The sequence below is a fragment of the Dreissena polymorpha genome, chromosome 2 (assembly GCF_020536995.1).
Source record: "Dreissena polymorpha isolate Duluth1 chromosome 2, UMN_Dpol_1.0, whole genome shotgun sequence".
Taxonomy (NCBI): Eukaryota; Metazoa; Mollusca; class Bivalvia; order Myida; family Dreissenidae; genus Dreissena; species Dreissena polymorpha.
Window position 1 is genome coordinate 131,260,144 of NC_068356.1, and position 15,435 is coordinate 131,275,578.

A 15,435-nucleotide genomic window follows, 5' to 3' on the forward strand; every position below is an offset into this window, starting at 1 on the left:
CCTACCCACATCTGTGTACGTAGTCCTCATAATGGTTTGGACAGTCATAGTTGACTACCAGCATCAAGTGCTTCACATCAAGACCTCTGGCCGCAATAGATGTTGCCACCTGAAAAAATCACTAGCCTGCATAATATAGATTTCATTTGAACAAAATATTTAAATTGACATGTAATACTAGCTAGATGCCTGTAGGCCACTTGTTGAGTCTATTAAAAATTGTAAATATTTAACAAGCTGCACCATGGCCTTTAACCTTTAGTGTGACCTTCACATGACACGCCTTCTCCACAAGGTAAACATTTAAGCAACTTTTTTAAATTGCATGATGAATAATCAGGTTTTAGTCCAGACAGGCTATGATTTGCTAACATCGGACATCTGACCCAAGTTACAGTTTGGACTTGACCTTTGAGCTAGAGCAACCAATGTTAAACATTAAACACTGTCCATACATGGTGAACATTTCTGGTAAACTATTAGAACATTGCACGATTAATGATATAGCAACAGCTCTGAAATGGTGTTTAATGGTCAGATTTTAACTTTAAATTTGACCTTGACCTTAGAGGTAAGTGGACGGTTGTTACACGTGACACACAGTCTTCATATGATGAAAATTTGAGGTACTTTACAATTACATAATGAATGATGAAGTTGTTATCTCGACAACCCGTTAAATGGCAACATTTGCCCTTCGACTTCTTCGTGTTACCCTGAAATTTGAAAGTGAACATGACAAAGGCTACCAGCGCCCCCTGTCACAGAATTAATGCCCTTTGGTTTCATTTGTTAAATTTTCATGAAGACTTGATGACCTTGTCTCAAAAAAAAGGGACAAGGAATACCCTGATTTTGTTACATATAGCCATGTTAAAAATGAAATACTGTCATAAATTTAGTCATTTTGATGTATTATTATATGACTGATATAACAATATACAATATTATATAAACAATTCATGAAACTGAATTTTTGCTTACCCAATCCCGGATGGTCATAATGCAAAGCATTTTTTGTTTAAAAATGCTGAAATGTACATAGCCGTAAGAGAGAGATCCATACCAGCAGCCTGACGTCCCCGTTCTTGAAATCCTGGATGATGCTGCCCCGGTCATACTGATCAATGCCCCCGTGCAGGGACATGCATGGGTAGGCATGCTTCATGAGGTCCTTCATGAGGTCATCTGCATTCTCCTGGCATCAGATATGAGGAGAAACATAAGGCTCACTTATCATTTATACATAATGATCCAAATTTATACTAAGAGTGTTGATTTGGACAAAACATGCCTAGCAGCTAAATTCCATAAAACCACAAAATTCCGTAAGCCAGCAAGTCATGTTTAATTTCATCCTTTATTATTTTCAACTTATTAAGAATCAATCAATGTATCCTAAATGCAACATTTGTAACATATTCTGCAAGGAAAATAATATGTTGAATTGTTCACATAACAAATTTCACACAGCGAAAAAAAAGTAGGGAAAATTGAACCATTTATTATTCATGGTTCTTTTGAGAGCTAACCAGGTCTCACCTGTTTATCCACAAACACTATCACTCCACCCTGCTCTTGGTACTGTCCCAACAGTTCTAGAAGCTTGAAGAACTTCTGCTCCTCCTCTAAAACAACCTGCAAAACGAACCACACAATCTGTAAATAGAACAAACAACTTGCAAATAGATCCAAACAACCTGCAAACAGAACCAAAGGAAACCTGAAAATATAGCCAAACAACCTGCAAATATAGCCAAAACAACCTAGAACTATAGCAAAACCACCTGCAAATAGAGCCAACAACCTGCAAATAGAACACTTTAATATGCTAATAAAACCAAATAACCTGCAAATATTACCAAACACTCTGCAATTAGAACCAAACAAGCTGCAAATAGAACCAAACATCCAGCAATTAAAACCACACAATAGAACCACAAAACCTGCAAATATAGCCAAACAATCTGCAAATAGAACCATGCAACCTGCAAATATAGCCAAAAAACATGCAAATATATCAAGCAGCAAACAGAACCAATAGAACATAAAGAGCAGCAAATGGAGCTGAATTACCTGCTAATAGAACCGAACAACCTGTTAATAGAACCAAAACCATGTGATAATAGAAACAAACAACTTGCAAATAAAACCTAACAACCTGTGAAAAAGAACCAAAAAACTTGCAAAAAGAACCAAACAAGAGATGTGTTTGTCAGAAACACAACGCCCCCTATTGCGCCGCTTTGAAATAAAATTTCAATATATCATTTGGCAGGTTTAGAAATTATCGCCCTTTTAAAGCTTATTACTTCCCTTGGATTGTATTTTTTTACTATTGACCTTGAAGGATGACCTTGATCTTTCACCACTCAAAAAGTGCAGCTTCATGAGATACACATGCATGCCAAATATCAAGTTGCTATCTTCAATATTGCAAAAGTTATGGCCAATGTTAAAGTTTTCGGACGGACGCACAGACTGACGGACGGACTGACGGACAGTTCAACTGCTATATGCCGCCCTACCGGGGGCATAAAAACCTACAAATAGAACTGAACAACCTTCAAATAGATCAAAACAACCTGCTAATAGAACCCAACAAACTCCAAACAACATGCAAATAGAACCAAACAACCTGCAAATATTTATAGCTAAATAATAGAGATTTGTAATCAGCCAAAATTTTTGTACAAGTCTGGACCATCTACAAAGCATTCAATAATGAGTTTACCAAGAACTGGGAAGGCTGGAAATAAACAAGTAAAATCCAAGGCAGAGCAATATGCATGAAACTGTTACAACATTATGTTTGTATCAGATTACTAGATACAATACATTAGATTCTGCCCATCCTATGAAATTCATTTTAAACAGACTTTTCAACATACACTGTAGCTCAATAAAACAAGCCACAAGACAGTGTAATAAATGGATTCACATTATAAGTTCTGAGCTCATATATAATTACTACATCAATTACCAAAAAATATTCTGTTCGTTCATGACAATAAATGTGTTTCAGAATGTCATAAACACAAACATACACCATTTTTCAGAAGTGTCAAGTGAACAGTGCATTTTGGGACTGCAGTTTGATGGGGCACTGGTCAGATTTAATTGTAACAAGCAATGGACAAGTGAGAATTTTTTTTTAGATTGAATGCAAAAAGACACAACACAGTCTTGCAACGACATGCTTCTCTGGGTCTTTCTGAAAATGGCGCAAAAATGAAAGTGAATTTCTGTAAACAATTACCAAGCACTTGATGGAACTCATCTTCTTGATTACTTATTTAATTTCTCTTTGCATGTTACGTTTTCAATTGCAATTTAGCAGACAATATTTAAATTCATATTGTCTACAAATAACAATGAAGTGAAACATGTATCGTAAAACTTGTCAAAGCTGTCAATTATTCAAAAGATTGATTTAAAATACATACTGTAGTTACAGCAAAGAGCATGACACAAGTGCTATTTTCACACTTGAATTGCACCAAACAATAGTCAATCACGCTTTAACTGTCAAATTTCCTAGTAATTGTTAGTCTCTAATCCTCTAATCTATTATAATTGAGCAATTATGCAATCAGCACATCCAAACCCGCCATATTTGAAGTTCAAGAACATTTTCTAGACCGAAATGAAAGGTTGGAAAAAAACAGCAGCCAAGACCCACCAGCGTTATATTGGATTCAGCGTTATAACGGGGCATGTTATATTGGATTTACAATGAAATAGAGCCGTAGCAGGAAAAAGCTTATGTTATTAATATTTTATTAACCCTTTGCATGCTGGGAAATTTGTCGTCTGCTAAAATGTTGTCTGCTGAATTTCTAAAATGAGCATTTTCTTCGATTTATTTTCAAAGAATACTGTCAAAAAAGCATACAGTTTAGATCCTGATGAGACGCCACTTTCTGTGGCGTCTCATCTGGATCCAAACTGTTTGCAAAGGCCTTCAAAATTCGGTTCTAGCACTGAAAGAGTTAAAAATTACTGCAATCCATCCACACATTGACACAAATAACGGCTGCATACCACATGCTGTTCCACATCTTTGCAGACGACACTGCGACCTCCGACCTGAATTTCGATTGGCTTCGTCAGAATCTTCCTCGCAAGAGCTTCCATTTGTCGAGGGAATGTGGCAGAAAACATGACCGTCTGTCTGTCTGGTCTAATATTATCAATGATTCTGTTGACCTGCAACAGCATGTGAGGTTGTGCCTTGATTGTTGTTGGACATGGGAAAAGTATTATCAAGGTTAATGTTTGGTGTAATACTTTTTACGGCATAAATGCAGAAACAAATCTTAAATGTACAGATGTTTTTTTTTTCTATTTATGTTTGACAAAAGGAAGGAAAAAAACTTCCAAATTACCATAGACTTACCTAAGCTTTTTATTTATATTTAACAAATGGAATACAAATCTCAAACTTGCTTTTTATTTATATTTAACAAATGGAATACAAATCTCAAACTTTGCAAGCAATCTGATTTGTCAATATTTTAGGTTGATACAATTATCTACTTGAGATCTATTGCAGGCATAGAACTTTTTCTTTGAGGAAAGTTTAGCAAACTTGATTATAGTAATAATTGGCCAAGTGCAATTGAGTCGGTCCATGCAAATTTGGTCTTATGCATATTCGGCCAGCATAGCGTCTGACCAGCCTGCGCGTATGCAGTCATGAGCTACCAAGTCTGCTATAAAGTCATGCAAGGTTTTATGGTCACATAAGCAGGGTAGCTCCTTGCCAGACTATGCAAATGCTGGTCTGGTGCTATGAAGTCAACATATGACAGCATCTTACCTGAGCTTAATCTCCAAGCACAAAGGTAGATCTTACCTCCTGTTCAAAGCCCATGTAAAACATTCTGTCTGCTTTATACAGCACCACAAAGGTACATCTAACCTCCTGTTCAAAGCCCATGTCAAACATTCTGTCTGCTTAATACAGCACCACAAAGGTACATCTTACCTCCTGTTCAAAGCCCATGTCAAACATTTTGTCTGCCTCACCCAACATCACATACGTACATCTTACTTGAGGTTCAAAGCCCATGTCAAACATTCTGTCTGCTTCATCCAACACCACATAGGTACATCTTACTTGAGGTTCAAAGCCCATGTCAGACATTCTGTCTGCCTCATCCAACACCACATAGGTACATCTTTCTTGAGGTTCAAAGCCCATGTCAAACATTCTGTCTGCTTCATCCAACACCACATAGGTACATTTTACTTGAGGTTCAAAGCCCATGTCAAACATTCTGTCTGCTTCATCCAACACCACAAATGTACATCTTACCTCCTGTTCAAAGCCCATGTCAAACATTCTGTCTGCTTCATCCAACACCTTTAAGGTACATCATACCTGAGGTTCAAAGCCCATTTCAAACCTTATGTCTGCCTCATCCAACACCACAAAGGTACATCATACCTGAGGTTCAAAGCCCATGTCAAACCTCATGTCTGCCTCATCCAACACCACATAGGTACATCTTACCTGAGGTTCAAAGCCCATGTCAAACATTCTGTCTGCTTCATCCAACACCACAAAGGTACACCTTACCTCCTGTTCAAAGCCCATGTCAAACATTATGTCTGCTTCATCCAACACCACATAGGTACATCTTACTTGAGGTTCAAAGCCCATGTCAAACATTCTGTCTGCTTCATTCAACACCACAAAGGTACACCTTACCTCCTGTTCAAAGTCCATGTCAAACATTTTGTCTGCTTCATCCAACACCACATAGGTACATCTTACTTGAGGTTCAAAGCCCATGTAAAACATTCTGTCTGCTTCATCCAACACCACATAGGTACATCTTACCCGAGGTTCAAAGCCCATGTCAAACATTCTGTCTGCTTCATTCAACACCACAAAGGTAAATCTTACCTCCTGTTCAAAGCCCATGTCAAACATTCTGTCTGCTTCATCCAACACCACATAGGTACATCTTACTTGAGGTTCAAAGCCCATGTCAAACATTCTGTCTGCTTCATCCAACACCACAAAGGTACACCTTACCTCCTGTTCAAAGTCCATGTCAAACATTTTGTCTGCTTCATCCAACACCACATAGGTACATCTTACTTGAGGTTCAAAGCCCATGTCAAACATTTTGTCTGTTTCATACAACACCACATAGGTACATCTTACCTGAGGTTCAAAGGCCATGTCAAACATTCTGTCTGCTTCATCCAACACCACAAAGGTACATCTTACGTGATGTTCAAAGCCCATGTAAAACATTCTGTCTGCTTCATCCAACACCACATAGGTACATCTTACCCGAGGTTCAAAGCCCATGTCAAACATTCTGTCTGCCCCATCCAACACCACATAGGTACATCTTACTTGAGGTTCAAAGCCCATGCCAAACCTTCTGTCTGCTTCATACAACACCACATAGGTACATCATACCTGAGGTTCAAAGCCCATGTCAAACATTCTGTCTGCTTCATCCAACACCACAAAGGTACATCTAACCTCCTGTTCAAAGCCCATGTCAAACATTCTGTCTGCCTCATCCAATACAACAAAGGTACATCTAACCTCCTGTTCAAAGCCCATGTCAAACATTCTGTCTGCTTCTTTCAACACCACAAAGGTAAATCTTACCTCCTGTTCAAAGTCCATGGCAAACATTTTGTCTGCTTCATCCAACACCACATAGGTACATCTTACTTGAGGTTCAAAGCCCATGTCAAACATTTTGTCTGCTTCATACAACACCACATAGGTACATCTTACCTGAGGTTCATACCGATGTCAAACATTCTGTCTGCTTCATCCAACACAACATAGGTACATCTTACTTAAGGTTCAAAGCCCATGTGAAACATTCTGTCTGCTTCATCCAACACCACATAGGTACATCTTACTTGAGGTTCAAAGCCCATGTCAAACATTCTGTCTGCTTCATCCAACACCACATAGGTACATCTTACCTTAGGTTCAAAGCCCATAGTAAACATTCTGTCTGCCTCACCCAACACCACATAGGTACATCTTACCTGAGGTTCAAAGCCCATGTCAAACATTCTGTCTGCCTCATCCAACACCACATAGCTACATCTTACCTGAGGTTCAAAGCCCATGTAAAACATTCTGTCTGTTTCATACAACACCACATAGGTACATCTTACTTGAGGTTCAAAGCCCATGTCAAACATTCTGTCTGCCTCACCCAACACCACATAGGTACATCTTACCTGAGGTTCAAAGCTCATGTCAAACATTCTGTCTGCCACATCCAACACCACATAGGTACATCGTACCTCCTGTTAAAAGCCCATGTCAAACATTCTGTCTGCCTTATCCAACAGCACATAGCTACATCTAACTTGAGGTTCAAAGCCCATGTCAAACATTCTGTCTGCCTCATTTAACACCACATAGCTACATCTTACCTGAGGTTCAAAGCCCATGTCAAACATTCTGTCTGCTTCATCCAACACCACATAAGTACATCTTACCTGGGGTTCAAAGCCCATGTCAAACATTCTGCCTGCTTCACCCAACACCACATAGGTACATCTTTCTTGAGGTTCAAAGCCCATGTCAAAAATTCTGTCTGCCTCATCCAACACCACATAGGTACATCTTATTTGAGGTTCAAAGCCCATGTCAAACATTTTGTCTGCCTCACTCAACACCACATAGGTACATCTTACTTGAGGTTCAAAGCCCATGTCAAACATTCTGTCTGCCTCATCCAACATCACATAGGTACATCTTACTTGAGGTTCAAAGCCCATGTCAAACATTCTGTCTGCTTCATACAACACCACATATGTACATCTTTCTTGAGGGTCAAAGCCCATGTCAAACATTCTGTCTGCTTCATCCAACACCACATAGGTACATCTTACTTGAGGTTCAAAGCCCATGTCAAACATTCTGTCTGCTTCATCCAACACCACATAGGTACATCTTACTTGAGGTTCAAAGCCCATGTCAAACATTCTGTCTGCTTCATCCAACACCACATAAGTACTTTTTACCTGAGGTTCAAAGCCCATGTCAAACATTCTGCCTGCTTCACCCAACACCACATAGGTACATCTTACTTGAGGTTCAAAGCCCATGTCAAACATTCTGTCTGCTTCATACAACACCACATATGTACATCTTTCTTGAGGGTCAAAGCCCATGTCAAACATTCTGTTTGCTTCATCCAACACCACATAGGTACATCTTTCTTGAGGGTCAAAGCCCATGTCAAACATTCTGTCTGCTTCATCCAACACCACATAGGTACATCTTACTTGAGGTTCAGACCCCATGTCAAACATTATGTCTGCCTCACCCAACACCACATAGGTACATCTTACTTGAGGTTCAAAGCCCATGTTAAACATTCTGTCTGCCTCACCCAACACCACAAAGGTGCATCTTACCTGAGGTACAAAGACCATGTGAAAAATTCTGTCTGCTTCATCAAGCACCACATAGGTACATTTTACCTGAGGTTAAAAGCCCATGTCAAACATTTTGTCTGCTTCATACAACACCACATAGGTACATCTTACTTGACTTTCAAAGCCCATGTCAAACCTTATGTCTGCCTTATTCAACACCACATAGGTACATCTTACGTGATGTTCAAAGTCCAGGTCAAACATTTTGTCTGCCTCACCCAACATCACATAGGTACATCTTACCTGAGGTTCAAAGCCCATGTCAAACATTATGTCTGCCTCATACAACACCACATAGGTACATCTTACCTGAGGTTCAAAGCCCATGTCAAACCTCATGTCTGCCTCATCCAACACCACAAAGGTACATCTTACCCGAGTTTCAAAGCCCATGTCAAACCTTATGTCTGCCTTTTACAACACCACATAGGTACATCTTACCTGAGGTTCAAAGCCCATGTCAAACATTCTGTCTGCCTCATACAACACCACATACGTACATCTTACATGAGGTTCAAAGCCCATGTCAAACATTCTGTCTGCTTCATCCAACACCTTTTAGGTACATCATACCTGAGGTTCAAAGCCCATTTCAAACCTTATGTCTGCCTCATCCAACACCACATAGGTACATCATACCTGAGGTTCAAAGCCCATGTCAAACATTCTGTCTGCCTCATACAACACCACATAGGTACATCTTACCTGAGGTTCAAAGCCCATGTCAAACCTTATGTCTGCCTCATACAACACCACATAGGTACATCTTACCTGAGGTTCAAAGTCCATGTCAAACATTCTGTCTGCTTCATCCAACACCACATAGGTACATCTTATCTGAGGTTCAAAGCCTATGTCAAACCTTATGTCTGCCTCATCCAACACCACATAGGTACATCATACCTGAGGTTCAAAGCCCATGTCAAACATTCTGTCTGCTTCATACAACACCACATAGGTACATCTTACCTGAGGTTCAAAGCCCATGTCAAACCTTATGTCTGCCTCATACAACACCACATAGGTACATCTTACCTGAGGTTCAACGTCCATGTCAAACATTCTGTCTGCTTCATCCAACACCACATAGGTACATCTTATCTGAGGTTCAAAGCCTATGTCAAACCTTATGTCAGCCTCATCCAACACCACATAGGTACATCTTACCTGAGGTTCAAAGCTCATGTCAAACCTTATGTTTGCCTCATTCAACACCACATAGGTACATCATACCTGAGGTTCAAAGCCCATGTCAAACATTTTGTCTGCTTCATCCAACACCATATACGTACATCTTACCTGAGGTTCAAAGCTCATGTCAAACATTTTGTCTGCTTCATACAACACCACATAGGTACATCTTACCTGAGGTTCAAAGCCCATGTCAAACATTCTGTCTGCCTCATCCAACACCACATACGTACATCTTCGCAGGTTGGTCACCCGCCCTGCAAAACAAAGTTCCATTTAATATGTTACTTTATTTAAAAAATTATCATCTTTAACCATTTATCAAAGGAAATAAAATTTAATATATAAATTATAGAACTGACGACAGATAGCTGATTATCCTCTTAATTCAAAACATTTACATTATTTCTGAAGAATTATATTTAATGTCTAAGTTAGCCAATACAAATATGCTCATTTTTTCTTATTATCCCAGATAATTATGAAGGTTATCATAAACATGCTCTGTCTTTTTTCACCTTTATGATAATTATACTGACAATACTGCAAAATAAATTAATTATTTTGTGATTATGCTAAAATTAAGTTAGGGAACAATTTCTAGTAAAAAATCGTAATTACTCTTAGTTTTCGGACACTCTTAATTTGCGGACACCCTCATTGTTAGTTTAAATAATTATTTTTTGTGACTCCAAATTTTTGGACATAATTAATGACTTAACATTTTTGGACAGTTATTTTACAATTCTATTTTACCAGAATTCTGCCCTGTTGCACTTATCTGTTGACACTTGGATCATTCATTTTACGATGGGATTAAGGTCATAAAGCCTGGCAGATGAATGTGGAGGAAATGGATCACTACATGTGAGTTATTGGGTAAATAACTATGTAAACCATTAATGGACACTGGTTCAACCATTCAGCTTAAAGTGAAAAATATTTAATAGTAATTTATTCTATACAGCATGGTATTTTACTAGCACATGCATATATCTGTTGAAAGAATTGACGCAATACAGTTCACTGTTGGCATACCCGTATCTGATTGTCTATGAAATATTTTAAGAGTCTCTTAATTTTCGAACACCTGTATTTTTGTCGGTTAGTTTTCTGACACTTATATTTATTAAATATTGTTTGTATCTAAAAAAAATTATAATGTGTCCGCAAAATAAGAGTAATTAGGGTATGCTGCAAGGTTAATAGTAGATTATTCAATTTAAATAAGGATATTCAAAATACCAAATTTAACATGACAGAGTTTTAATTCTGAGTATTGTATGCAGAAATACTAACAAAACATACATACCTTAGGTGCGCAATTCTATTTTATTTTTAAATATACATTTTCAATGAATAAACAATGGAATAATCAAACATGTACAAAAAGAATGCAGCACCTGCTTTCATGATGCCTGACGCTCATTTGGCAAGCTTCTGTTCTTTACTGAAATACAAATCTCTCACTACCGTGTGTTACTGTCGCCTTCTATGCAAAAGAATTAAAACTATTACACTGTATGTGTGGAACACAGGGCCTTATTGCAGCTAACAACACACAGTCTGAACAACCCTAAGATTGTACAAAGGTCATTTGAAAGTTTTAATTGAACTGCCTGTAGTAACTAAAAGCTTATTCCAAAATAAAGCTTTTAAAAGGTTGTGCTTACCAATGGCAAGGGAAAATAATTGGTGGTTAGGGTTTTCAAATTATTTACAAAAAAGAAGCCAGAAATACTTATTAACACAGTTTTTAAACAAGGGACAAAATTGTCACAAAACCAGGTTTTCATTGTGAAAAAAAAATCTGATAAAGGGAGAAAACTCAAACTGAACTTTTGAAATGACCAAAAAAAATTAACCCCCTTTGTAAGTTTTTTTTTTTTTTTAAATCTATTTTTAGTCGTGGCGACCTTGACATTGGAGATATTGACGTGATTCTTTCGTGGGACACACCGTCCCATGATGGTGAACAAATGTGCCAAATGATTTTAAAATCTCACAATGAATGACATAGTTATGGCCAGGACAAGCTCATTTATGGCCATTTTTGACCTGTGAACTCAAAGTGTGACCTTGACCTTGGAGATATCGACGTAATTATTTCGCGCGACACACCGTCCAATGATGGTGAACAAATGTGCCAAATGATTTTAAAATCTGACGATGAACGACATAGTTATGGCTCGGACAAGCTCATTTATGGCCATTTTTGACCTTTGAACTCAAAGTGTGACCTTGACCTTGGAGATATCGACGTAATTATTTCGCAGGACACACCGTCCAATGATGGTGAACAAATGTGCCAAATGATTTTAAAATCTGACAATGAACGACATAGTTATGGCCCGGACAAGCTTATTCCGCCAGCCCGCCAGCCAGCCAGCCAGCCCGCCCGCATTCGCCAATCTAATAACCAGTTTTTTCCTTCGGAAAACCTGGTTAAAAATTTCATAAAACAGCTTAGCATCTTTTTTTCATCGCTTTGTATTCTGTCATTTTTTGGCCCTGTTTAAAAGTCATTAGACAATGATATTTTAAGCAGTGTACTCAGTGCATTTCCCCCCCCCCCCCCCCCCAAAGAACTGCATTTCAACACTGGTTTTATCATTTAATCTAGAACAAAAAAAGAGTGCCTCAGCATCAATATGTTTTGCATTCATTCTGTTTATCTCCAGCATCAATTTCAATGTACTTTACATGGTCATTAGGTACAAACTACTTATGATAAGCCTAGTGCAGTGAAAGAGAAACATAATAATTATTTGTTCAGGATGAAGAAATTCAAATAATTAGACTGCATAGATTTATTGTAATAATAAACAGTGCTTTCTTGACAAAGATTTAAGATAATATGCAATTTATCTTGCTTGCATATTGACAAGTTTGCTTTGCAACATCTTGTTTGTCCTTTTCTTAACATAGGGCCCCCCCCTTGATGAACATTTTGCAACAGTTACATGGCATTGTAAAAATTCTCCATATTAAAGTATTTTCATGTAATTTCTATAAAACAACTGTAGGGAATCTTTTTTTCCCCACAAATAAAAGAAATGTGTTTCCAATGTGAGTGAATATTATAAAACAAGAGGGCCAAGATGGCCCTAGTTCGCTCACCTTTTTTTACAAGGCCTTGTTCATTGCTTACCAATAGTTGAAAATTCAGTACTCAAGAGCATATTAGATTGGTTCTCTTCTGTTTACTTTTGCAGTGTGAGCATATGATAAATTCTGATTGAGTACTGTCCATTTGCATGGGTTTTTTGCAATGCAAACATTTGCAAGTAATGCTAATTCTACATGTGTTTACAAGGTTTTTGTAAGATTTGGACCTAGAAATGTGGCCTCTAGAGTGTTTACAAGGTTTCTCTATAGCAAAATAAGGAATACTGCCCCGCCCACTGGTGGCCATGTTTTTCAACGGACCGGAATCACTTTTGAACTCATCCAAAATATCATCAAGATAAACATTTTGATAAAGTTACATGAAGATTGGGCATGAAATGTGACTTCTACAGTGTTTACAGGGTTTTTCTTTTTTTTTGAACTAGTGACCTAGTTTTTGACCCAGCATGACCCAGTTTCAAACTCGATAGAAGTATCATTGGGACAAATCTTCTGACCAAGTTTCATTAAGATCGGACACGAAATATGGCCTCTAGAGTGTTTACAAGGTTTCTCTATAGCCAAATAAGGAAAACTGCCCCGCCCACTGGCGGCCATGTTTTTCAACGGACCTGAACCACTTTTAAACTCAACCAACATATCATTAAGACAAACATTTTGACAAAGTTACAAAGATTGGGCAAGAAATGTGACTTCTACAGTGTTTACAAGTTTTGTTTTTTTTTTACCTAGTTTTTGACACAGCATGATCCAGTTTCGAACACAATCGAGGTATCATTGGGACAAATCTTCTGTCCAAGTTTCATGAAGATCGGACAAGAAATGTGGCCTCTAGAGTGTTTACAAACCAAATGTGGACGACGGACGGACGGACAGACGACAGACAAAGACTGCTAAAAAAGCACGCCTTTCTCACATAGCCAATAAGTTTATGTCGGAAATCACTACATATCCCAAAATTCTTACACATCATTTCTTAATATCATCTATGTTTACCGTTATTTGCTGCAAGCATGTCAATCATGCGCCCGGGTGTGCAGACGATAATCTCACAGCCTCGTTTCAGTTCGGCAATCTGCTCTGATATCCCAGTGCCACCATACACGCAGACGGCACTAAGACCAAGCGTCTTCGTGAACTTCTTGGCATCAGATGTGATCTGCATTGCAAGCTCGCGAGTTGGAGTCAGGATAACTCCTGCAAAATGATACCAGACCATTTATTGGAGTTTTTTAAAAATTCAATTGTTGTTTTGTTCACCCAATAGTGCCTGATGCTACAAAATGACCCAAGGTCTGTGTGATCATCTGCCGGGCGCCAGCCCAATGTGCATAAAAAAACGTCGTCCGCTGATCAGACGGTGATCGTTCTCTATTTGTGACTGATGGATAAAAGAGGAAATCTACTTGAAGTGAAAAAATTTCACCCCTGTGACGATAAATGCCATCATCAAGACCAGTAGATTTTTGTTTCTTGGTAATTATGTAATTACAAATTTAAAAGAAATGATATAGAAATTGTATTCTTATCAAGGAATATATGATATGATGGGATCTGGGAATCTGGGTTGCGCTGAGGAAGAAACATTACAACTGTTTTTTTACACATTCATGTTATCTTCATAGAGATCAACAATTCTTTTTTGTAAATATGTCATATGAAACCTTCGCATTTAAACTTTACAAAAGATTATAAGTGCCAAACCATTCATACAAATTAAGGAATACACACACAAGTCACTTTAAAATACCCAATTATTTCCATTTTAAACTCTCTACAAGTCTCTTCAAAATGGGGTACAATAGAGGCATTCAAATTAAAATCATCAACTTCAAATTTATTGCGATTTTTATAACTGATCACAATGGCCACTTTAAAATACCCCAATAATACAGACATTTCTATTATCCATAAATACTTTCAAGTGAAGATATTAGACGTAAATTAAAAAAGTTAAAGCCTATTTGTGGAAACTATCAGCTGAATGCAAAACTGTTATGCACAGTTAGTTATATTATATGCATGATATTGACATCTATGCAGTACATAAAATGTTCGGGAGACAAATGGTGAAATTTGTTGTAAGAACAAATACAGTACAGCCAACGCGGAACAAACATAATCCTCGGTCACGCCTCGGCCAGAACGTTAGTACTTGGTAGCCGCGTCGTGTGTTCACGGCGTATCGCCGAGGCACGCGGCATTGATCCGTGCAACGACGCCGAGTCTGTATTAACCTCGCATACTTTCGCGGCATAAATTCGCCGCATACGTACGCGGCGGATCGAGTGCAATGATATACACCTACATGTACATTTGTGTAGCTTCGAAACCTAGATTAACCCTACTTTCATAGTTATTATTTTCACGTTTTAATAAGCAGATATAATTTTTTTATGATGCTTTATAGACTATTTATATAATATCACGTCCTTAAATATATTCGACACGCAATGCGCCTTAACAAATTATCATTGAATTAATTACGCACAACTGTAAATGTTTTGTTCGATTCTCAAATGAGCATTATTCAATTTGTTATCCGAAACACGCTTCCGAATTTTAATGCTAACCTGACACTAACAATCAAATACTAGCGTCAAATAAACAGTGCTTTATCCTTTGTCTCAATAAAAAGCGCGCAAAAATTATGCAGACATTTAAAACGTCGCA

At 38.0% G+C, this 15,435-nt stretch overlaps 1 protein-coding gene across 1 annotated transcript in view; it reads right to left on the reverse strand.

Annotated features, from left to right (window-relative positions):
• Nucleotides 1–15,435, reverse strand: part of LOC127869009 (probable ATP-dependent RNA helicase DDX46) — a 93,820-nt gene that overhangs the window by 12,793 nt on the left and 65,592 nt on the right. Inside the window, exons 11-16 of the mRNA XM_052411258.1 lie at nt 13,759–13,959; nt 9,808–9,890; nt 4,045–4,209; nt 1,543–1,638; nt 1,067–1,198; nt 6–109 (exon numbers count right to left, since the gene is read on the reverse strand). Coding sequence (XP_052267218.1) covers nt 6–109; nt 1,067–1,198; nt 1,543–1,638; nt 4,045–4,209; nt 9,808–9,890; nt 13,759–13,959 — 781 coding nt within the window. The remainder of the gene's footprint in view (nt 1–5; nt 110–1,066; nt 1,199–1,542; nt 1,639–4,044; nt 4,210–9,807; nt 9,891–13,758; nt 13,960–15,435) is intronic.